Source organism: Pavona decussata, unplaced genomic scaffold, assembly GCF_977016875.1.
Source record: "Pavona decussata unplaced genomic scaffold, jaPavDecu1.1 SCAFFOLD_468, whole genome shotgun sequence".
In the NCBI taxonomy this organism is placed as follows: Eukaryota; Metazoa; Cnidaria; class Anthozoa; order Scleractinia; family Agariciidae; genus Pavona; species Pavona decussata.
Window position 1 is genome coordinate 2,589,425 of NW_028145806.1, and position 25,637 is coordinate 2,615,061.

At 39.3% G+C, this 25,637-nt stretch overlaps 2 protein-coding genes across 2 annotated transcripts; both read right to left on the reverse strand.

Moving 5' to 3' along the window:
- Positions 1–290: 290 nt before the first annotated feature.
- Positions 291–14,731, reverse strand: LOC146450466 (uncharacterized). The gene is made up of 3 exons (XM_085100381.1): positions 14,666–14,731; positions 1,074–1,226; positions 291–759 (listed from the first exon to the last, which is right to left on the reverse strand). The coding sequence occupies exons 2-3, from the start codon at positions 1,166–1,168 to the stop codon at positions 498–500; spliced, it is 357 nt and encodes a 118-aa protein (XP_084956507.1). The 5' UTR covers positions 1,169–1,226; positions 14,666–14,731; the 3' UTR covers positions 291–497.
- Positions 14,732–17,522: 2,791 nt separating this feature from the next.
- On the reverse strand, positions 17,523–24,840 carry LOC146450467 (uncharacterized). The gene is made up of 2 exons (XM_085100494.1): positions 24,659–24,840; positions 17,523–20,640 (listed from the first exon to the last, which is right to left on the reverse strand). Exon 2 carries the CDS (start codon positions 20,611–20,613, stop codon positions 18,886–18,888), a length of 1,728 nt encoding a protein of 575 aa, XP_084956620.1. The 5' UTR covers positions 20,614–20,640; positions 24,659–24,840; the 3' UTR covers positions 17,523–18,885.
- Positions 24,841–25,637: the final 797 nt, after the last annotated feature.

The window sequence follows — 25,637 nt, forward strand, 5'->3', positions numbered from 1 at the left end:
GCAGTTAACATTGAAAGATGATTATAATGTCAAAATGAGAGAAAACAATCTTTGTATATTTCACACAAACGGCATAGAAGAAGAAGTCAGTGGTGAGAACTCCAGTAATTTACGTAAACAACTTTGAATCAAAGTTCACAGGCCACAATCCGGTCTGTGTTTAACAACCCTTCAACAAAGCTAAAATTTTTCATCAATTGCTACAATTTCCTGCTCTCAGTTTGGTGTCAACAAGTTCTTGTTTTAGTTTCTTTCATTAAATTAGAATTGAAAATAAGAATTTCAAAATATTAGTTAAGGAGTGGCTTTTCTTGCTGCATCCTGGTCAGTTCGGATCGTCACATGGTCACAAAATTATTATGCAAATCCTTTGCTTCCATGCACTCACATCTGATTTCTTTGTTAGGAATCCTAATTCTAAATTCCAAGACAACGGAATGAAGGGGGGGGGGGGGGGGGTTCACTGAAGAAAACAATCATTACAGAATTGATGTGCCTTACCAGTGGTAGGTGCTTTCTCCATCTTTAATCCTTTGCCTGTTCCAAAACCTGGATACCCTGGCTTTGGTTTTTGTAGAGGATGGGAAAACCATTGTACCTGGAGAAAAACCCTCGCAGCAGGGATGAGAGCCAACAACAAACTCAACCAACATGACGCCAAGACCGGGAATCGAACCTGGGCCACATTGGTGAGAGCTGAGTGCTCTGACCACTGTACCATCTCTTCTCCCACATACGGTACTCTCTCTGCAAGAATTACTGCAACAAACAGGAAAGGGCCCAACATAGCCAAATTTGTGTTGTTAAATGCACTCCTATAATCTGTGATTACTGCTAGTATACATGTATATAGAGAACTAAGGCCAATAAAAATGTCAATTTATAGAACAAAAGATGGATTGATACTGCAGCTCAAGCTCGAGTGAGTGATATTTCTGGTTAAATTGTTTAAACTGTAGATCAAGGTTGCTTCTTTGACTTTCATATGCTCTAACGTTTCGAGTTTGCATAGGATGAAACTGGACCAAATTACTTGACCCTGTTTTAATAGTTTTATAAAAAGAGTGACTCACCCCACAATCTGAAAATTGCCTTGCGTATTTTGACTGGAGAGGTTAAGAGTGCTTGTTGTTCCGGTGAAGCAGGAAGAATGGGATTCTGTAACCATGTGCTGGCATTGATGTTTCAGATGTGCCAGTTTCCTTTGTATAACTGTACTTCTACAACTAGAGATTTGTGTGAGGAACAAGATAAACAACCCTTTAACTGTGTGCACATCTCAGTTACAGCAATGGAACAAGAAAGGTGGAGGGAAACATATTACACTGGAACTAGTTAAGGAAATTGAAGTAAACAAAACAAAGGCTGATGAATCCAGGGCACGGTCTGGCATTAAATCCCTTTTGTATAATGCCAGGAGGAATACAAATCACAATGAATCAATGAGCGTGAATTTAAGAATGCACTGTACAAAATTGACCCCAATATGGGTCTCTCCCAAATTGCTTGTGGATAGTCTATTCATGTAAATGCCACGAAATATTAAGAGAAGATTTGAAAAATGTCAAATTTCTACATGTATCCAACCAAGTTGCCCATTCTAAATCAAATTTTGAGACCTCTGCATCCATTGACTATGTACCAAGACTTGATGAGATAAATAATCAACCCCTTAACTATTGACGGTTTCCTTTAAGGAGTATTGAGGAAATGATAGTTCCTGACAATTAGTCTGAAGATGAGAGGAGGCTGCTACAGGTTTTACAGCTACAGGAAGATAAAATCAGTGATTTTGAGAAAAACACAAGGAAGCAAGCTGACTGGATTTGTGGCTTCAAAAGCTAGTCCAATTATTTGAGCCACTCCTGATGCAAGAGTTGTAGATTTTGGCTGCACTGACCACTTTGGCATTACCGAGGTAAAATGTCCATATATGAAACAGGATGTCACACACCTGAATGCCTCCACAGATGAAATATTAGGGAATTTAAGCACAGACGTTTTTTGAGCCACGGACGGCAACCGGAAATCTAAATTTTTACCTTCTTGGAGCATTTTCATGTCATTGCCTTTGTAATGCCAAGCCACAGTCATCAACAAGAGCTTTTCCTGGTCGTGGCAAATGAGAAAAACCATGCCAAAAAGGGAAACATTCAACTTCCGGGTTGCCGTCTGTGGCTCACGAATGTCTGTGCTTAAGCTCCTTATTTCATAATGGCGGAATAAACACGGAGCCTGGCTCTAGCTGCATAAAAGCGAGGTCAGAAAGGCCTCTTGCATTGCATCGCTTAGTGATATGTAATCGAAGACGGCTTGCTCTATTAATGTAAATGGTTCTTCAAATGCAGTAATTCTTATGGAAAACAATATTCGTGGTGTTTCCTTACTTGGGCGAGCTGCATAGATTAAAATCTTTTTATGGAGAAGATAAGTGACACTGAATGCAAGCAATGAAGAACAAACTTACTGTGCCCAAGTGCAGGGTCAAATGGCAGTGACAGAGGCAAGATGGGGTGATTTTATTGTACACACCACTAGAGGCCTTTATGTACAAAGATTCCCCTTCAACCCTGATTTCTGGGCTGAACTTCACCAAGAACTAGTCTCTTACTACTTTAATCATTTTATTAAATTTGCATCTGCAAAACTTTTTCTTGGGAGTTGTCAAGTGAACAACAGTCATGAATGCTAGGTTTTCTGTAAAAGTTCAACTGTTTGATTTCAATCTTTAAGCTGCAATATCCCCATGAATATTTTCCTCATCATTCTCAATATATTTCTTTGTACATGTACTAGTTGGGAGAATTTTCTTGAACATCAAGACATTCATCATTAGTGATCACTTCCCTTTTTTTTGACCAGCAAATTTGATCAAGTAGTAACCATCAGGCAGTATTCATGTTACTCAAAGACAATGGCTATTCAAAGAATTAAGTATAAAAATCATATTTAAAGTTCATTTTCCAACAACAATGACAAAGAAATTAAATTCTATCGTTGCCATAGCAGGCAATTTCAAATTCTCCTTGTGTTTCACATGCAAATACAGGGTTATTTGTAATGATAATCTAGCAGATTACTGAAGAGTTCCTACTGGGCATTTCACATCTCATTTTGGTACAATCAGTAATTACTCTAGTAGACTTGTATTTGCGTTTGAATGCTTCGAGCATTGTTCTATCAACCACTTCTCTCCTTCACCAAATATTCATGTGTTCTTTTTAAAGTACACAAAGTTGACCCATGTTATGAAGATCCTGCTCACTGTAGAAGTTGACACATTGCATAGAGCAGAACTCGACCAGTAGGTTATCCGCATTGACGGCTCTGGAAGGATGAGCACCCCCCCAACCACAAGTTCTTGAGGAAATACCTTCCAGTACAGACCACACCACCTTGTCTCACCATCGACAATGACCTGCGACACCTTGCCATGCTGCCACACAGCCCGCTCAAGCAAACCAACTCCAATCCACCACAAGCAGAGCTCCCACCGCAACCATCCCCTGCGAAGCCACTAACTGGTCTAACCCCAGCAGCGATGACACCAGATCACACCAGCCCAAAGCCATGTATACCACAGCTGCCACCTAGCAACCTAACACCTTCCCCAGTGTCTGATCTAGAGCATGCCATTGTGGGATTGGCGCAGTCTGAGCAAAAATGTCCCCTTCAAATTCGTTGCCTGGGTCATTTTGGCGCACTTCAAATTTTGTAGATGCAAGGAATCTGTGATTTCTCCTTGTTCAAAATCTTTTGAAAGCAATATCCCATTTAAAATTTGGGGAGAATATGTAAGAACCAGAACCCAAATGCGGAGAATACTAGTCCAGTCTGACATGAACATAATGGCCGTTCATACTCCAGGTCCCTGGGAACTAGTATAAGTAATTGCTATAGGGAGTTTTATTCATTGAAACCCATGTGCTTGTGAGATGGTGACTGATCAAGCTGAACGAGGTCGTGTCAAAACAAAGAAAGATTTCAGCATTTTTTGGCCAAGGTCAACCAGAAAACAATGTTGAAAACGCAGAAACCGATGAAGCTGAGCCTGGAAAAGATCAGGCAAGTGAATCAAAAGCTTAAGTTGCAAAGCGAAACTTTCAAGATACCTGGCTTGAAAAATACAAATGGTTGAAGTACGATCCACCGAAGAGTATGTTCTGATGGTGTCGCCAACAATCAGGTAAATCCAATCCTTTCTTGAACCAGTGGTTGCATAAACTATAGGACTTTAACACTGGTTTGCCATATTTGAAAGTCAAGACCACCGAAATGCTCTTCAAGAGATCGAAATGGCCGAGATACATTTGTTAATGAATAAAGTTACTCTTCTCTATAAACAGAAGTTGTACATTTATTGAAAACAATACTGTATGAAAGTGATGCTATACCGAGGTTTGTTTTTCATATTAAATAGAATAAAAATTTAGTGTCCCTTAAAAAACTGAAATGTCCCCCTGAAAATTGTTGACCGGGACACATTGTCCCCCGCGATGGAAATCCTAGATCAGAGATCAGACACTGCTTCCCCCCCCCCCCCCCCGCTACTGGGAACCCATTGGCACCAGCACTTCCAAGTACACACGACACACCGTCCAGCCCTCCAGCAGATCCATCGGCGCCTTTGAGCCCGCCAAAACCCCCAGAACGGCTGAAGAAACCTCCCTTAGCCCTGCGGCGGCCACAGGACTTTAACTCAAAAGGACTCTTGGAAAAATGACTTCATCACCAAAACTATGCGACAGTCAAGTGACACTCTTTTTCTATTTAGTTTTGTTCTTTTATTTCAAATTAACATTTGTGATTTTATCAGTCTTCACCATCCCCCACACGCAAGCATGAGGAACACTAAAGACTTGGGGGGAGATAGAGCAGAATGCTACAATAAAATAGGGACCTGGACACTAGATATGAGTAGCCCGATAGGGGCCTGGTGAGAGTTGTTTGTACCACGCTGTACTTTGTACATGTTCTTGTCATTCTCTAGCGAGAATGTTCGTCTTTATTGAATAAATCTCTCGATGAAATGGATACATTCCTATCTATTGCATAAGTGAGCTAAGTCATCTCTGTGAAACCCATGCCTAAGTCTACACAGGGGGTTCAATAAGCACCGACGCCTGACGAACAGTGTCAGCTACTTCGATCAGAGACGTCGGCTACTTTCTGCCTAAATTGAAGTAATGAAAGAACGGTCCTTTCAAACAAAATTACAATTTATTTTGATGGGCTTGTAATCACAATCAAAATTTGTTTTCGTCAAACGCACCGTTTTTCTGTTGTGCTTTAGATAATGTACACAGTTTATTTCAGCCAATTTTTCAGCCACTTCTAAACTTTTCACAATTGCCTTGCGTGGAAAACTGCAAATGTACGTAATGTAATTACCATCATTTTGTTTATCATTTTCATGATATGTCATGGTGCTGGTAAATCGAAATTTAAATGAAACCTGCATTTTCTAAAATGAAAACCATATTCACTTGAATGAAAACAAAAAACTCTCAAGGTCCAAAGCATTTTTTCTTTTTTAAAACTAAAGTTTGATCAAAAACTCAGACTTAAAAATATCTGATCTTATCACGTTTCATGACGCCTGCCCGGTGCCTTGACAAGTCTGGAATTTTCCGTTTTTCTTTCCATTGACATCCATCGAGTTTAGTCAGCAAAATCCTTTCCGTGGTACCTAAGGAGTTTAGTTAATACCATTTTGGAGCTACCTCGAACAACGAACTTCTGTTTGCGTTTTGTAATGCGGAAACAATTTAGCCGTTCACAGCTGCCATAGAGAGTGAAGAAGATTCGTACATTGATGTTTGATCACAGTTTCTCAGTCTGTGAAACTCATGATCAGTTGTAAAAGAAATTTTAATTGCCACATTTCAATCATAGTATCTTGTCATTTTGATGCTATTTAGGATGATTTTGTTCAACTTCATTCTTTTCATTGACTGTGGCCTTGAAATTCGAGGAAATGTATCCAAAAGGCTATTTTCAGCTTATCAAACATATCAGTATGATTGTAAAAATAAACAAAAAAAATCGAAATTCTATTTCTACTCAATTTGATGCCCAGAATGCTGGAAATAGTGTTTCAGAGCTTCCAGATTTTAAATTTTTCTGGGGGGGGGGGGGGGGCATGCACATAGACCCCCCTAGCAAGAGGGGCCTTGTGGCCCCTTGTCAATACCATCCCCTACTCTTCTCAAACTGGCTGCCTACTTCAAACTTTATTGAAACCCGTCTATACATGACCGTTTAAAATTCATTCTTCCGATTCAAAGACCTAGCACTCCCTCTTTTAGTTAGTAGCTCCTCCGTCTCATCCATACTGAAATCAGCTGAGATGTCTACATTTAAGGAGTGCTAGTAGGAGATATTCTGTCCCCTATCTCCCAGATCAATATATTATTTTGTAAATAGCCATGAATGTGTCCCAGTTGGGAAAACCAGATGTTTTCCTTCATCCCTTCTAATCACGTGAAGCCACTTCTTCTTCTTCTTCATGTGAAGGTCATCGATAGGAAATTTAAAGAATTACCTTTTCGTTCCATCCGCATTTTGGTAGCCACTCTTTAGCATCCTGGGACACAACAGTGTGTTGGCATTTTTGTCTCGAAATTATTGGCAGTAATTGACCTAAATTGAGGTAATATTACGCCTCAACACAGCAATATCGAACCTTCTGACCTTGTTTTGTTTTAGGCGAGCAAGTCAAGGTCTCACTGACCTCGTTTTTGTGCAAACAGTCCAGAGCATCATCCGCCATTACGAAAGTCGTGTATGTGTAGTGATGTAACGTGATGGCAGCGTGTGGACGTGCTCCACGCGTCTCCGTCTACTAATTTCCCGTTTTCTTTGCTCGATTTGCTCGCTCTGAGCAGTTGAGCAGCTCTATGGATGAGATACAAAACAAGTATGCTCTAGGTTCATTCAAAGATCGAACAAATAAGCAAAGCAAGCTAAAATTTGAAGAAATCGATTTAGAAATTTACCGTGCCCAAGCACGATGTGCAGCGTTCGTCACATCTAAGGAGCGAATCCTTCATTGGATCAAGTCTTTTCAATTCCGTTACTACGAAACTCTAAAGGACAACGATGAATACCTTGTCGAGTGGATTGATGGACCTGGCTACGATGGCTTTACCTTCCAGGAGATCGAAATCAAGATTTACAACATGGTTTCCCAAACCCAGGACACGTCCTATGCCACCGACGATACCAAACTTTTGATCACTATCCATATATACTTAAAATCTGGAGTAATTATGTTTCAAGGCTGCGCATACCAGCTTTAGGCGGAAAAAGGAATTTCCCATTCTCAAGGATCTAACTGATCAACCGAATCAGGTTGCCGGCTATAATCAAGCCCTGCTAGAAAACCTTCATGAAGCTCTTGGCACCCTGCCATGCAAGAAAAGCAAGATAAAGGGGGCTAAAAAGATGGAAAAGGCAAATGCAACGCATGAAGATCTATCTATTCAGAAGGATGAAGACCCACAACACGAAACTACATTGCAGGAGGATGAAAATACAGAACACAAAACTACATCACCAGCCTGCCCTGCTTTTGTTGCAACACCACTCACCAGGAAACGCCGGAATTCCTTGGACTCTATACGTGGTTTCTCCGCAAGGAAAAGTGCCACCATAGCTGAACTAAAATCAGTTGTGTCAAACCTCGAAGGTCAAATAACAGAAATCAACACAGTTCTGAAGTCGCAATCTAATGAAGACCTGCTAGAAGACAGAATTTCTGACCTACAGGATAAAATTGCGCAGTTTGAAAACTCGTCTAAAGCCAATTATCAAGCCCCGTCTGCACGAGTCACAGAGTTAGAGCTACAAAATGAAGACCTCAAAACAGAAAACAACAAGTTAAAAACTGAAATGAAAAATCTCAAAGGAAAATTGAATGTAGTTAAACACAGCGTCGATAAATCCTTGTCAAACAAAACCCAAGAGCAAGTTGATCGACATGTTCCAGACCAAGCGGAAGCCAATGTGGGATTTACTTTTCCTGCCGACGTTCCTGACTCAAACAGTTTTTCTGTTCTTCAGGAAAACCCTCACGTCTAAAATACAACGTCTGCCACCCTTGATGAAAGGAAAACAACACCCCCACGTACAGGCAACCCTACAACTGATAACAAAACTCGACCTGTCAGACAAGCAGAAACTGAGTCGCCAGCTAACATAGCTGATGGAATAATTCTACTTACTGATTCAAACGGAAAGTACATTGACACTGCCAAATTTACCTCAAACCAAGAAACCCGCCGATTATTTTGTCCTACAATTCCTTCAGTTATTAAAACACTCGCTGAGTCCTCTATTGGCCAACCTAGCCACATCATAATTCATGTTGGTACAAACGATATAGAAAGCGCTTCTCTCAGGGCCTGTCAGGCCAATTTTCAACACATCCTTGAAATTGCATCACAAAAATACCCGTTGTCGAAAATTCTGATTTCTTCTCTACTCAAGCGTGCTGACGACTTCGATGTCTATAAATCAGAGTTTAACACTATACTCAACTCTCTGTGCGCACAATTTCCTAATGTCCACATTGTGCCGAATGATAACATACCAGTGGATTATCTTCACGATAACAAACACTTGAAAAGAGGCAAAATCGGAGCACTGGTTACAACCTAAAGGATGTTGCTTTTAACAGAACAAAATCAAGACAGACGAATGGTCCTTCTGGCAGACACCTTTTGCACGCACAATCTCCACCTAACTCCAAGTTTTGGGAAACCACATGGCCAGTCCTTCGAACAGAGCCTTTGTATCACCTCCACCTCCAGACCATCCGTATGCGCAACCCAGTTTTCAAGCCCATCAAAGGCAGATTCCATACTCTGCAGTGGCCAAAATGCCTCCTCCTGTTTCTCAAGCAATTCCAAATACGACTCCACAGCAATCCTTAAGCATAAACACTGTGCTGGAACTTCTGAAACTCTATGAATTCATGCGTCACTCCTAAATGACGATCTATATCCTTTCCAATGTCTTGTTTTGTTTTTCGTCCATTAACTTTAATGAGTTGCTTTACTGCTTACCAGCTAAGCAATTGAAAAGGTTATGTCACATTTTAGGTCTGCTCTTCTGTCTTTTTCTAGCTGGAACGTAAAAGGCTTGTTCAAAAATTTCTTTTTGGGGGACAAATTATCCAGTGATGATTTTTTGATCTCTTTTAAACACTGTGACGTCATTGTCTTGACGGAAACGTGGAGAACAGACAATTTTTGTATCCCTGGTTTTGAATTACTTACCATCCCTAGCACTAAGCATAACAAAAAGAAAAATGGTAGATCATCGGGTGGTATTGCCCTCGGATTTAAAACTGCACTCAAGCAAGGCATCACATTAATCGCCTCCAATTCAAATGTTATCTGGTCAAAATTTGACAAAATGTTCTTCAACTTAGATCATGATCTATTTTTTTGTGCAATTTATATCCCCCCCAGAGACTCTCCCTATTTCAACCCTGACATTTTTCAGGAGCTGCAAAACGACATTGCAAAATATAGCTTATTAGGCTTTGTTATAGTGGCAGGTGATTTAAATGCCAGGACTGGTTGCCCATTAAATTTTGTTGACGTCGATCTCTGTACTCATATCCCTGGTGACAATCTTCCCCTTTTACCCACCCCTCGGCGAATAAATAATTTTGATTCCCAGATCAATGAGCATGGTAAATCTTTGCTTGAAATTTGCAAAGCATGCGATATGAGAATTCTGAACGGAAGAACAACAGGTGACTCTTTTGGCAAAATAACTTTCCATTCCCCCAAAGGAATAAGCACTGTTGATTATTTTATTGTGAGCCATGAATTGATGAACTCAATTGAAAACTTTATGGTTAAGGATCCAACAATCTTCTCAGATCATTCCCAACTTACCTGTTGGGTAACGATTTCTCCGAAAACTTCGCCTCAAAATATTTCTCACCCACGAGTAAATATGTCTAGTCTTCCAAAACGATTTGTCTGGAATCAGAATGCATGTGAAGTTTTTCTCGATGTCCTACGACAAGAAGAATTCGTTTCACGTATATCATCGTTTGAAAATACTTCCTTTCCTGAGGATAGTGAAGGCGTGAATTTGGCAACTGAGCAATTTACTGATATCATAAATGACGCATGTCTACGCTCTCTTACATGAGCTCACATGAAAAAGAATCCCAAGAAACATAAAAAATGGTTTGATAACGATTGTAGGTCCCTGAGAAAACAACTAAATTCGCTTTCGAACAAAAAGCATAAAAACCTGTTCGACCCACACCTTAGGCACCAATATCATACAACGCGTAAAAATTTTAAAAAGCTAATTAATTACAAAAAAATCAACTCTTCAATTCTCAGATTGAGGACTTAACTCAGAACAAAGACAACCAAAAGTTCTGGACATATCTCAAATCCCTTAAAGGAAATGATCAAAACGTCACTTCATACTAGAAATACGTGACTCGCAAAACCTCGCGAAGCTGGGGCTGGGTGGAAAGACCTCTTTACTCGTATTGTAGCATCAAATGAGGAGATTAAAAGGTTTCTGAACATAGGAACTATTTTTATGAGCATGGTCTTTTCGAGGTTCTACAGGCTAGTTTGCGGTTGAAAATCTATTTCTGACGCGACGAAACGAACAACGTGCGTGAAGCACTGTCGTGTTCGATGAATTTATTTCCCCCGGAAAATTATTTTACTGCGGCCACAAAACGTGTTATTTCTTCAATGTAATCTTTCACAAAAAAAGATTTCTGGAAGAAAGGGAAAAGATTCTGGAGAGATAGTTCTGTATCCAGTGAATATTGATGAACATTGCAGTTGAAATTTGACCCGGCACGCAAGCTTTCCCGATGTATGCAAATTTTGCTCCAGACGACGCCAGACAGTCTGATGTCATTCATACTTTGTTTTTCACTGTTGCTAGGCAACAGTGCGGACACCTCCAACGAACCATATAAATATATTTTTCGCTCGAATTCGCGCAGCTTAGCTCCGCTCGGGCCGGCTCGGCCCGACAAATTTATTAACCTCGCTACGCTCGGGCCTTCAGCCCTCGTTCGCGAGGAATAATCCAGACATCCCTGTTGACAATTTGTTTAAACACTTTAAAGAATTACATTCTCACCCAGATCTTTCCACACTTCCCCGAAGTGAAATCTCACTTAGGGCAAATGTATCAACTTTAGAACAAACAAAAGATATCCACGGCGTACTAGATAGCCCCATTTCACTTGAGGAAATCAAGAACATGGTGAAATTGCTAAAATCCAAAAAGGCCCCTGGACCTGATAAAATTCGTAATGAAATGTTAAAAACTGGAATACAATTCCTGAATACTGCCCTCTACAAGTTATTCAATCTGATACTACATAGTGGCTTCTTCCCTAAATCCTGGTGCGAGGGGATAATAACCCCCATATACATATCTGGCAATAAACATGACCCGGTAAACTACAGAGGCATATGTATAAATAGTTGTCTAGGAAAACTATTTACCTCTGTACTTAATACGAGACTACAAAATCATTTACTTGATCAAAACATTTTACATCAAGCTCAAATAGGTTTTCTGCCGGATCACCGAACATCAGATCACATCTTTACTCTACGAACTTTGGTTGACAAATACGTCAACCAAGTTCCCAAAGGGAAACTGTACACTTGCTTTGTTGACTTCAAGAAAGCCTTTGATTCAGTATGGCATGCCGGTCTCTTTTACAAACTTCTCCAATACAACATTGGTGGAAAATTTTATGATCTTATTAAAAATCTTTACTCTAAAACCAAATGTTCCATAAAAATTTCAAATGTCTTGTCTGACCCCTGCAAAGGGGTCAGACAAGGTTCTATCCTCTCTCCCATGTTGTTTAATTTATATCTGAATGAAATTCCTTTTCTACTTGACCGAGAAGACACAGATCCCATAGTTTTACCAAATGGATCCCGTTTAAGCTGCCTTCTTTATGCAGATGATTTAGTCTTGATTTCTCACTCAGCCAGAGGGCTAGAAAATGCTCTCTCCGTTCTTTCGGAATATTGTAATAACTGACTTTTGTCTGTGAATCCAAAGAAAACTAAAGTAATGATCTTCCAGAAGAAGTTTAGAAAATCAATCATTAATAAGTATTCCTTTCAGATTAACAACCAAAACATCGATATTGTCAACAATTACACTTACCTTGGAATAAACTTTTCTAATAATGGAAACTTTAAATTTAGTAAATTTAATTCAAAAGATAAAGTAAGAAGATCCTTCTTTGCTACCTCTCGTTATTTAGATTTCTCCAAAGTTCCGCTTGATATTACCAATAAACTTTTTAATTCACTCTTTTTGCCAATTCTTCTCTACGGATCTGAGGAATGGGCAATCTATGATAAAGATGATTTCAGTACTTGGGAAAAGGATGTCATTGAAAAAACGCATATTTTTCTTTGTCAGCAATACCTAGGAGTAAATAAACGATGCCCAAATGTTGCAGTTAGAAATGAACTAGGAAGATTATCTTTGAAATTGAATATTGACACTTCGATTCTTAAATTCTAAATACATTTACAAACTCTACCAGAAAATAACATTGCAAAACAATGTTTACAGATTTCTAACGAACTGGCTGACAAAAACCAGGCAGGTTTGTCACAAAAAATGAAAGTGCTCTTCAAAGAGCATAATTCCAATTCCATGGTTTTAAATAACAATAACTGTAAAGCGCTTATAAACAGGGCTTCTGATAATTCGCGGGGAAAAAAGTCAAATTTCGCAGGATTTTTGGAGACAAACTCGCACAGAAAACAGCCGATTTTGCAGGAATTTTTGAGGCAAATTTCGCCGAAAAACAAAGAAGAAAGCCAAGAAGAAAGATTCCAGAAAAAAAAGATATATTGGAAGGATGTCAAATTCAAGGCAAGAAAGAAAACACAAGTTCATCCAACACAGTTCTCAAGGCAATTGTACTTGTTTCGAGCTACAAGAAAAACATAAGCTTGTTCGAAACGCCCAGCCGGTTATCCTCCTTTTTCAGCTGCAATTGAGAGGCGAACACAGCAACGCAATAAATTTCTTTTCTCTCCTTGGTCTCTTGTGTTGCTTTGCAGTTTACAAGGCAAGATTGGTCGTGATTGAAGGTTCAAATCCATTGGTGAAGTCAAAACATTGTTGTGTCTTCGATCGTGTCCTGCACGTACGATTAAACACGTGCCTGCATTACTACAGACAGCAGTTTCCTTTCCCACTCCGTATAGTGTCACCGAAAAGTCTTCTCATTTCTTGTGCCTAGTTTTTCGCAACATTAATCTAAGAACGCCTGGTAGGTATGGTACGTTATGTTTACTCGTCGCAGTTACGAAATTTTAAGATAAATTTGCATTTATGGAAAGTAAACAGTCCCAGTAGCCAAGATAAGTTTCAAATATGTTGTAACGACATGTATTTGGTAGGATTTTTAATGAATTTCGCGATATTACACGTTTCTTTGTGAATTTCGCGGGATTCAATTTCGCGGCTCCGCGACCGTGCGAAATATCAGAAGCCCTGTATAAATCACGTCAATCAAAATATACGCAAAGCATTAATTAACCATCAACTCTCACTTCTTAACTTAAACAGAAAATTGAGCTTTCACCACTTTTTTAAAACTGACACTAAACAATCTGTATTTTTAGATGCTATCATAAATCCTCTCCATAGAACCGCTGTAAATAAATTTCGCTTAGGAAACCATCAACTTTATATTGAAACTGGAAGATATACTGTCCCCAAGACTCCTGAAAATTTAAGAATTTGCACTTTTTGCCAAGCTAATGATGTTGAAAACGAGTCCCACGCTTTATTCTTTTGCACATTTTATGATAGTTTTCGAATCAAAATTTTTGATGAAATAACTAGAAAATAGCAATTTTTTGAACAACTAGATATTAATTCAAAAATTTTGTTCCTCTTTGATAGTATTGACCCATTTATTTGTAGATCAGTTTGTGCTCTTGTCTATGAAATCATGAACTCTAGATATAAGAAGTTATATAGCTTATGAAACTGTATTAGCGGTTTACACAATTATATAATTCTCTAGTTTTTATAAGGTAATGCCATGTATAGATATGGAAATACCTAAATAAATTGTTGTTGTTGTTGTTGTTGTCATTCATGGCATAGATTGGTTATGCGAACTTCAACCATAAAACCTTCGAATTTGTGATACTGCAATAACAGCGTTTTCACGTAAATTAGCCAACACTTGAAAATGTAGGACTTTCTGATAAAGTAAGCAAGTTTGCAAAGCGTTTCGTTTCAAAAGTATACAGCCTGCCGCACACTTGAGGAAAGAGCTGAGCACACTGCCTCGCGAGAACAAGCAAGGCAATCAGCTCACCTGTTTCCTCAAGTGTGCGGTTGAGTTTTCGTGATAATTTCGCCTCACGAGGCGAAATCTCAAATATCAAACATGATAGATATTTTCCACACGGCCTCGCAAGGCGCAAAACTCACGAAAACGACACCGCACACATGATGAAACAGTTGAGCTAAATTATCGCCTCGCGAGGCAGTTTGCTCAGCTCTTTCCTCAAACTTGCCTTCAATTTCAGGTGACATTAGAAAACCGAAAGCGCGTGTTTGTGAGCGAGACATTATTATAAGCTGAAAGTCTACTCACCAGCACTGAAAAACCGTCTTTCCACCTCTGTCAAAATTTCCAGCCGCTGTTCGAAAGATCCCTACTTTCCTCCTTGCACCGATACCTCACCATGGGAACGAGGTCAATGGCAACAGTATCAATGCATTGCCTGATTTCATACCGTGGGGGTCTGGGTACGAGTCTGTGTATTATGGGTTATGGGACTCAACACCCACATAGCCGGAAAGAGCACATCGAACTTTACAACATCCTCAAGTTTGGTGTCAATCAAGCTAATATTAGGCGAGATACAGCCATTCAAAAACTTAAAAATTTACTAAGAAATGTATGGAACGCCGGACACACGTCCGGCGTTCCATACATTTCTTAGTAAAATTTGGAGTTTTTGAATGGCTGTATCTTTCCTAATATTAGCTTGATTAACACCAAACTTGGAAATGTTGTAAAGTGCGGTGTGCTCTTTCCGGCTATGTGGGTGTTGAGTCCCATAACCCATAATACACAGACTCATACCCAGACCCCCACGGTATGAAATCAGGCAATTGTGATGCTCTTTGAACAAATTATTTTTACCGTGATGATCTCTTCTCAGGGTGATCTACCAAACGTTTTGGTAATGTCGTCCGTCTTAAGAAAATTAACTTAATCCCCTCTCAGAAGCAATCAAAAATAAATAAGTTTTATTTGTGCTGGTATGTCTCTCTACTTACATTTTGACATTTCAGACTAGGGTGTGTTGATTGTGAGACAATTCCCTTTTTCATGCACAGGCAGCCCAAGCTCATGTTACGAAATAAACGTGACTGGTAGCGATCAGTACCGAGCGTATTGTGTTACATTTGAATTTATATAAGGTTTATATGGGAAACCAACGGCTTTGTTTAAAACCGTAGAAATTTGAACGATTTCTCAATAAAATTGACTTACCTTGACTCGTTGTTGTATTGTTTGTTGCTTGTCTGTTTTTCAAGTCGATTGGAAGCGATTTCAAGGAGTTATCGTTTCTGTTGACATCCACTCCTAAAAAACCCCACGCAGCTTATGGTACTTTGCGAAACGAAACGAAACGAAACGAAATGGTACTTTGCGAATAATAACTTCTGCTAACCCGTTGACGCGTTCTCTCATCCTTCACTCGTGTTGTCACCGGCAGCATGGCTTCGATCTGCTTCGATCGATCGTCATGGTGCTCTCTCCTTCCGATTTCGATCGCAAAGGCCTCGGTCATTTCCGCGAAATTTGACCTCTCAGCGGTGGCCCGCTTCTCATAGGTAGGCTTATTCACCAAAAGCAACACTCTGCTCTCTGTTACCCTACCTTCAGAATGAGAGTGCGTTCCCGCCATCTTGTTTTGCGTGGCCACTGGAAAAATTGAACAGGCCTTCGGACTGGACTTCAGACACTATGGACAACACGCATCGGACCTCAGATAAGACAACTTGTGTGCATATGATCCAATTGGCTCTCCAGGCCAGAGCTTATTCTGGCATCCTTAACAACAAGCAGATGGGATTGGATTCTTGTCCATTGGACACATTGCACGGTACTTTGCTGGCTGTTGAAATTTAACTGCATGAGCTTTGTTTATTGTTTGTGCTGGTATGTCTCTCTACCTACATTTTGATCCTCCACATACAGTTAATGACAGGGGTAAGGATGTGTTTAGTCTGAAATGTCAGCCGTGTAGGTTACGGGAAGGAGACAGCTGACATTTCAGACTAGGGTGTGTTGATTGATTGTGAGACAATTCCCTTTTCCATGGCATTCAAAGTGGAGAGATTAATTAAGGCAGGGCTCCTCTTTTTCTATTTTTCCCACCCGTAATTTATTTCCCTCTGCCTAACTTTATTATTCGCAGATATCGCAATACCTTGTACCCAGCTCTGTTCAACTGTTTCAAACCAGGGGAAGTTAAGGACGGTGCCTACTAATACCGAAGTATTTTTGTGCGGTTAATGACTATGCGCGAAAAGCAGATCTCAGCAAGGCCTATTGGAATCCAAAAAGAAAATTGGGGGTAACCACGCATTTTTCAGAGATAATTAAGCAACAATATCTCTAAAATGCGCCAAAATATAAAGCAATGTATGGGATTTTTTCCCAAATTGAAGCTTAATTTTCTCTGAAAAATACATGGTTACCCCCAATTTTCTTTTGAGACACCAAAGGCATTTGATAAGTTCTGCTTTTTCCGCATAGTTTTAAACCGCGCAAAAATATTCCTGTATTAGTAAGCACCACCCATAGGAAACCCGAGTATCTCGTGATGCGCAGAACGTATGCGCAGTAACAATAGTAGGCACCGTCCTTAAGGGATTTTAGATATTTTTAGTAATTTTTAGGTAACCTCCATATATTTTACATATTTAAGGAATATTAGCTCTTTTAACCCTCTCTTGGATTTGTACTTTTATTTGTTTATTTTTTTTTTTGTTATATTGTTATTACTAAATGTGTTTTCAATTAGATAGTATTATGTTTACTGTAGGTCCACATCAGCTCTCATTGTATGTATGTATGTATCAGTATGTTGTATAAGATTTTTTGATGTTCACCTAAAACACAAGCGGGTAAGTACCAGTTCACTTCTGATACTGATTGGCAAAAAAAGAGAAGAAAATGGACCTTGAGGACCAGGAGCTAGAAAAAAAAACACTGACTCATTATGTAGTTTCCGAAAATATCCATACTCCCCCCCACGTTAGGTTTTTTGTTTTGCACCCCCGTCCCCCCTGGAAATTCCGATTTAGCTTCATACTTTGCTTCTAAAATTTTGCTTTTGAGATTCCCTTCCCCTAGGAATTTCTGATGACCTTTCATGGGGTGCGTATGGTTTTTTCTGGAACTGCACATTGAGAACTGTTAGTCCTTCGGATTAAATTTTACAACGTCCCAAGAGTATAATTTATTTTTATCTATACTAAATATAACCTTTACTAATCAATCCACTGTACAAGCATGGTAACAAGCCCTTGATGAAAGCTAGCTGTATAGATGATTAAGTTAGAGTGTCAAAATAAAGTTGGCCTCATCTAAATGTTATCTTAGCTGCAGAAGCTAGGGAGAGAGAAAAAATAAAGCCAGACTAAAATTAATTTGACACTGTGGATATGAACAGACTGTAATAATATTATGTAAAAGCTGTTTCTTTGTCCAAAACTAACATCCAGTCATTTTCTTATCTGAAATGGGCTGCTATTTTGCTGGCTGTTGAAATTTAACTGCATGAGCTTTGTTTATTATCATTGTAAGAATTTACACAGCCAAAGTTGCTATCTAAAAAAACAAAAAAAAACAAAAACAGTTTGTGCATCTCATCTCTGATCTTGTTCCGATTAATTTCTTCTGTCCTGTAGATAACCTGACAGTTACATCATTTTGAACATCATATTTATATATTCTGATGATGGTGGCTTTTTCAAGGGGTTTCACTGTATTGAAAGATTGTGTTTATTAATGATGGATAGGCAGATTTTGATTGGGTTCCTTCGTGGTTTGAATTTGGATAGACTATGAACAGTCCCTTATTTTTTTGGATTCTAAAACGAATAAAACATGCGACCGCATGGAAAAACCGTTCTCCTCAAACATATGCGACACATGGAAGAAACTGAAAAAGAAGCATATCCTGTCTCCACACGGGGGTCAATTTATGTGCCCACTCACGTTGTTCACTGCTTTACTATCATAAGGGATTGCTTGTAGCCCACTGCTGAGATCGACCGCTCACTGTATTGTGTATGTCTCACAAGGTCCAACGATTGTAGCCAATGGTTTTAAGTGGGTAGGAACAATAGTTAGATGTTGGCTAAGACCTTGCTTAAGTTTAAAGAAACGGGTCCTTAAATTTAACTTCATAAGCAGAAGCATCTAAAATGTATTATCATTTCATAACAACATATATTTGTTGCAAGGCTGACACAGTGCACAAGTCATTTGCATCTGACCCTGTATTTGTTGATAAGAAATTTACAGACCATTGGAAATTAAACAAAAGCAAAGTACAGTGTCTACTGCTCCAAAGTTCTGCTGGAGCAAAATGCAATCCTAGTGTGACCATTCAAACAATAACTGTTGAAGCCTTGGAGTAGTACTTTCCTGAGGTGGTACTTTTCATTATGTTGAGCTGTCTGGGGACAAATATCCTACTGAGGACTCGCACAAATGGAAGGTTTTAAGCAATCCTTTCCCAATGCAATGACTCCTTTACAATAGCTCAACTGTTGTGAGTAAAATAGCTAAACTTGTTTAAGAAAATTCTTAAGTGCCTTTGAGCCTTTTCCAGCTCTCAGAAAGCTTTTCAGTATCACACTGCGTTGCTTGCTGGTAAAATGATACTTGGCGCTGTTTAAGATCTCCTTCTCTAGAAAGTCAAAAAGTTTGTCTGCTTGAATGTTGGCCAGAGAAAAACACCAGACAAACTCACAAATCTGAGCTTCGTTAAGATTGGATAAATCTTTTGCAGATATGGAGGAATATAGGGATTGAAATAGCTCCTTGCTTCCTCTCTGGCCATTAATAAACCCTCGTAAAAGCATAAGCTTTTCTGCACGAGACATCTTGTGCATGTTGCATTTAAGTAATTCTGCCTCAGCAAAGTCAAACAGTTCACTCTCTGACATATTCAACTTACCAAGACTCCATATCATTTGACTCAAGTGACCACTGTCAAATTCCTTTGTACTTCTCAAGCATAACTCTGCTTCAATATTCTTTACAAAGTTGATATTCACTCCATCCCTTTTGGCACGAACAAATGAATACAGAATAAGTACAAGTTCATGTGTCCTGAAGCCACTTACTCCACGACTTAAAATTTCCCTCTCGGCCACATCAAAGATTTTGGCATTCATAACATTCCTTCTAGCAAATGACCATATAATTTCCACAAGCTCAATATCTAGAAAGTTATTTAAGCCCCTTGAAATAAGCTCACTGTCCAGGAGGTTGAAAAGTTGAATGTTTCCTTTGCCTCCAGTGGAAAATGACCATAGAATCTTAACCATGTCAACATTCTCAAAATTAGAGGCACCTCGTCTGATCACCTCAGCTTCCACCAGGCTGAATATGTTGTTGGAATCAACACCTTTCTTGGCAAAAGACCACACCATGTCTGCCAAAGCACGGCTGTTGACTGACATATCCCTTGATACAACTTCTCTCAGAAAATAGTCAAAAAGTTCTTTACTTCCGTGGTTCATTTTAGCATATGACATCAATATTCCAGATATGTGCTGGTCTTCAAGTTCTTTACTACTTAGCTTCTCAGATAAAATGGCTTCTTGGAAATTTGCAAACACTTCTGGTGCTTTGATACCCAGATTTGCAAACCCGTTTACAATCTGGCATATTTCTGCAAACTTAAAACTCAAAATATCACGGCACAAAATCTCAGACTTGCAAACTTGAATTAGCCTGTTATCTTTGTCTTTGATTTTCCCCAATGCCCACACTACATTAGCAAGATGTCGGCACTGGCAGTTGTCTATAGTCTTAGCAATACTCTCCAATAAATCTATGTAAGGACTACTGTTACCCTGTTTGAAATGCTCTATCTCTTGTTCCAAGATTTCCTGTTGTGTTTGATCCCTTCCAACTATCTTGGCAATGTTAAAAAGGAATGCAACTTTGTTGAAAATGTTGACAGATTCTTGTACAGACCTGTACAATTCAAGTTGCCCTTGAACCGAGATTGTCAACATTATTTTTCTGCTTTGATTGACCTCTGCATCAGATGGCTGTGTTACAATGCTTTTCAAATTACTGTAGAATTTCTGTGGCACTGCTTTCATTTGGCGATATCCATGTCGCTGTTCTGAGATGGATAACGGTGTTATTGTGCTGTAGCTACTTCTTGTATTTCTTAAAAGTGGAACTAAGAGGACCATAGCTCTTGGAACTTCTTTTCTTGTAAGCAAAGGAAGAACTTTTCTATTACAGGAGGCCAGGATGTTCATTTTGTACATTTTCTTTTAAGTTACCTGGAAGATAAACTAAAGCAAAGAACACAAGATCAGTTATAATTTAGCAAAAAGAAATAGTCAAATACTTACTTCCTGTTAGATACTGTATGAACCTGTTCATGGTATGAAATTTGTCAGTTTTTTTTGTACCCAGTCATGTAGTATACCGTATAGGTATGATATGGCCAAACAGTATATAATTTGTATTTGGGAATATTATGTCACAATATTCATGATAACTGGGTAATATTTTCCTGCAAATTATTTGCTTGGACAGTACATGACCATGTTCACATTGGCAGGCCCTAGCAGAAAAAAAAAGTTCCTGGCAAGTAAGCAGTTCACATATCTCATCGCCGCAAACAGAATGAATATCCTGAGTTCAATCTGCAACTTGAATGGTCAGATAGTACAACCAATTTTACTGCAGTGTCAAGACACAGATTTTTCTAATAATAGCCAACATTAATCATGTTGAAAGACCTTGGGCCTGCAAGTTTACCCCAGAGAAATCTTAATAAATGTATGTTTTTCAGGAAGTTAGTTTTTACTCTGTGAACTTATTTTTTGGTTGAACTTGATATTAATTACCACTTTTGGGTCAACGTCAGATTATGGCAGGTGAATGAGGGATGTTCTGTTAAGCCCTTTGCAATTCCTCTGTCATAATTTTCCTGTCATGATTTGCCCATGTTTACAAAATGCTGAAACAAATCCACAGATATTTTTCTTTGTGGGCGGCTTTATTTCAGAAGAGGACATTGAGGGCTGGTTGAACCTGCCATATCAAGAAAAATATTGATGAAATACTGAAACCACATTCAAAAATGCTGCATAATGCCCGTACTACACCCGGCATAGTAAATCGAACCCAGTCGAACTAAATTTCAATCGACTTATGTTGAATTTGAGCGCGGCTTTTGATTTCGCACGGATTTGTCCGAATTTTGGCTCTCCCTGGTTTGGAAAACATTTAGCGGTTTTACAATCATGGTCAAAACTCCTTGACAAAACCAAACACGAACAGAACAAAAACCACTTGCTTACTTCTCCCTCCCACCCCCTCCCCCTATGCAAAGACAACCGAACACAGACAGCCGAAAAACCACTCACTTACTGTTTCTCCCTTCATAATTCTACCACAGTTACTTCTCCCTCCCCCGCTCCCCCTTATGCAATGTTGATGTGGGAAGTGATGCTTGCCAGGAAACTGTTCGTGACCCAAAAGACAACATTGAGTCAGGGGGAGGGGGAGGGGGATTTGGTAGTTTGCTTGTCTACAAGTGAACGCGCTTGGAAGGCAAATTTTGTTATAGGTTTTGTCCACGTCAGACTCGTTTTCCAAATTATCGGTAGGCTAAAAGTTTCCACTGTCCACGAGCCGTGTTTAGTCGCACCAGTTGTTGTTTCTATAAGTAGCGTTTGAGATGATATCATGGTTTGCTTTTGCGGGTTGTAACAAGCCCAAAATAGATCAAGGCAGTCGGGATAAACAACTTGCGTATCGTACTGGCTAGTTCGTTTCTCTTTTGTTTGGTGAGGTTTGTAAACGCACAACATCTATGGATCTTTTGAAAAGTTATGAAATTGACGAATGCAGTTCACAGGAACTGGTGGAAATGTTGTCCAAAGAATCCCTCCTTGGTAGTGATGACTGTGCCGTGGCGAATTTTACAATTCGATTATCAAATCCCGCGGGAGCATCAGAGACAAATCCCACCATGTGCAAGGTGTTTTGCAAGCCTTAGTTGTGGTTTGCCAGGCTTGAAATTCGGTATGTAACGATTAACTTGACAATTTCAAGGCAATGATTCAATAAAAGTACGATTAACATAGATTTTCAATGGTTAACACCGACTGCTCGTGAAAAGAATAGATAGTCTTTACCTTTTAATTGAACTGCCGTTAATCGTTGTTAATCGTTATTAATCGTTGAAATGGCTACATGTCTTCCTGTTAATCGTAATGCTAGTATTTTGCGTTATCAAGAGTGATATGTCGACACACGGGACAAAGCTGGATTTTACGCCAGGAAATGGACACATTTTCTCTTGGAGAATGTAACTGTTTACATTTCGAACATTCCTGTCATGTACGTAGTAGTTTGTAACAGAATCAAATAAAAGCGTGACAGCATTCTTTTTGTTGCTCCCGCGAAAAACACCGCTTTCGTGTGCCGTGTTTCAAAGACAACGAGTGTATATTGAATACAAGTATTTAATCCTCGGTGCATTGTCCTTTTGGTCATCCAGTGTCTATGATGTTACCGATATATCTTTACAAGATGGTAAAATTTCTCAATGGCATTAATACGAAACACAAAGGGGCGTGAAAAAATACTGGACAATGGTTTTTAATCAAATTGCAGTTCACATCCAAAAGTTTGGACAAATCCGAGCTACATCGAAAAACGGGCCGAAATTCGACATAAGTCGGTTATGCTCCCAGCCCTTCAATTGAGTTAGGCAATCGAACGAAATCGAAGGAACCGAAAAGAAAAAAAATCAATCGAACCCAATCAAACGTTCGATTTTCAAACTCGTGATTTGTGTAAAACAGGCTTTGAAAATCCTTAACCAGATCTTGGAAGCTCGAGTTACTCCAGTCCAAAGAGTAGCGCACGTGTTTATCATAAAAGAAGAAATTATGTAGAAATGGCTTCAGACGCCCTGTGGATTGTAAGCTTCAAATGTGTAGTAAAAAGGCTACCAGGAATGCCGCTTTGAAGTCAGGGATGGCAAAGTTTTTTAGTAATTTGCTTGTATTTTTGCATAAAAGTAACCCTTCGATTTGTCACTCTGCAATTGTAAGTTAGCTAAAAAAGGAAAGGGTGCGACAATTTCGGAATACGCCCGCGGGAATAATGATAGCTTTGTTCTGTTCTGTTCTCTTATAAACTGCCGTAGACAGTTTATAAATGGGGTTTCTGATATTGAATAAATTGTAACAAAGCACAAGAAAAACCTGCTTTGATGGGCTTGCTTTGTATAGGTTTACCAGAGCCAATCGAACTCAATCAATTAAATTGTGTTCGATTGAGTTCGGTTTCCAAACTCAATCGAACACAATCAGACGGATGGAGTTCGATTGAGTTCGATTTGTTTGATTGAATTCGATTTGTTTGGAAATTGAACTCACTGAAAGTCTGCCGAACTCAATCCACTGATTGAGTTTGATTGAGTTTGATTTTCGAATGTTCGATTTACTATCCCGAGACTACAGGATCAAAATAATTGGAATGCTGTAAAACCTATGTCCCCCTCATTTCAGGAATTTACTAAACTCTGCGAGTTGTTTCGTGGGTAAATTTCTATTACCCTACTTATTAGGTATTTTACTCACCACTTCACACTTACTTATACTGGTGTAAATCAGTGTATAATGTCTTTCCAGTCAATAAAGTAGATTTAGGCTACCATTGTCTGATCATCGTCACATTATGATTGGTAAATCATGTTTAAAAACCTGCATCTATAATACACTGTCATGAAACCAGCTGTAACTGCTACTGAACTTATTGTTGAATTTCCTGACAAACACTGAAATATGGGTTACATTTCATGGCATGTTTCCGTTTCTCCAAGCTTAAAACAGAGACTACTGATAATCTGCACAAGGGGAAACAGAGGGAGGCATCACTGCTTCCAGTGGCCTTTCTTGGCATTTTCCATTGGCTTTTTCTATGCCACAATGTTTTCTTTTTTCTTTATGCTTTTTGTCACTTTTTATATCTTGTTTACTTTGTGCCCTTCCCCCCTTTTCCATTTTCCCTTCACTGTCCCCCACCCCCAAAAAGAAACACCACTGAAAAGTCCTGAAAAAGGCTTTCGAACTAATCTCAAGCCTTACGATTATTTAGACAAAAACAAACACACCAAGGAAAAGAAAAAGAAGAACATGTTAACTGATGATCGATCGACATTTGTCGGCCGCCGTAGCACGAGTACGCGAGTGAGTACTAATAATTCGACCATGTATGCATTACCTGGTTGGACAAATTTGCCAAGATTTGTCTCTAAGAACACATTATACCCTTAAAAATACCTACCTAGTGAAAGAGGGCGATTTCACTTGAAATAACTGAAACTAGCTGACCAGGAAAACACGTGGAAGGACATGTAGATTAAGACGCCATTTTGAAATTCTGAGTTGCCGCGATGGCTTGGGGAGGAATCTCATTTCCAGACCCTTCGCTTGCATTTGGGTCCTCCACTGACTGAGTAGACTTTTCTTCCATCTGTAGGCCGATGATTACATGTGTCATGTGCTACTAGATTCTCCCTTTTTCCGAGGAAGAGCTTTGGAGGTCATGGCATACTATAAAGAGGGCTAATGACTATGTGCTGTTCTTTTCAGAGGAGAGGGTGCTGAAACATTGCTGACCCCCATTCCTAGTCTGGGGCTAACTTTCACACTTGAAGCTAACAAACCGCGCCCTTATAATTAACACAAGCGTGCAGAAAATGCTCTCAAAACTAAGATTGTTAGAAGCCTTTCGTGAGGATTATTAAACTCGTTTTCAAACCTTTTATTGAGTTTCGTTTTGTGCTCGGAAGTAAAAGCAAGGATCCAGTTTGTAAATTAAAAGTTTTATCAAATTGGCCCCTGGTTCTGGGACGGCAGCAAATTATAAAACAGTAAAAAATATTGAAAAAGGCAGAATTCAATGGTTAGGCACATTCACTGCAGGTTTCTTTCAATGGAGATAGCTATCTTTGAAAAAACCGGGTGTTGGGGTTCTAAAGAAGCTTTGGAGCTGCCTCAGTGGGGGAGCGGAAACGTAAACTGAAATGATAACTCAGGCAATTTCGCCAACTCACTTGATAGAGGTTATAACATCACCGCGCGGAGATACGAAATTCCTCTTCGACTGTTGAAAAATATTCCGGATCTCGCTTCTCTCTGGCAGCCAGAAATACGTTCACTCACATGAAAAAAAAAAAAATCATAATAATAGCATGTGTATACGTCAATGACCGCGCCCCTAATTGGCTGTTTCTTTCAGGTCACTGGGTCATTCGTGTGTA

Coding starts and splice junctions, on each gene's coding strand:
- LOC146450466 (XM_085100381.1), bottom strand. CDS start 1,168: ATGGTTACAGAATCCCATTCTTCCTGCTTCACCGGAACAACAAGCACT. Junction 760..1,073: donor GGCAATTTTCAGATTGTGGG/GTGAGTCACTCT, acceptor TGTTTGTTGCAG/TAATTCTTGCAGAGAGAGTA.
- LOC146450467 (XM_085100494.1), bottom strand. CDS start 20,613: ATGTACAAAATGAACATCCTGGCCTCCTGTAATAGAAAAGTTCTTCCT.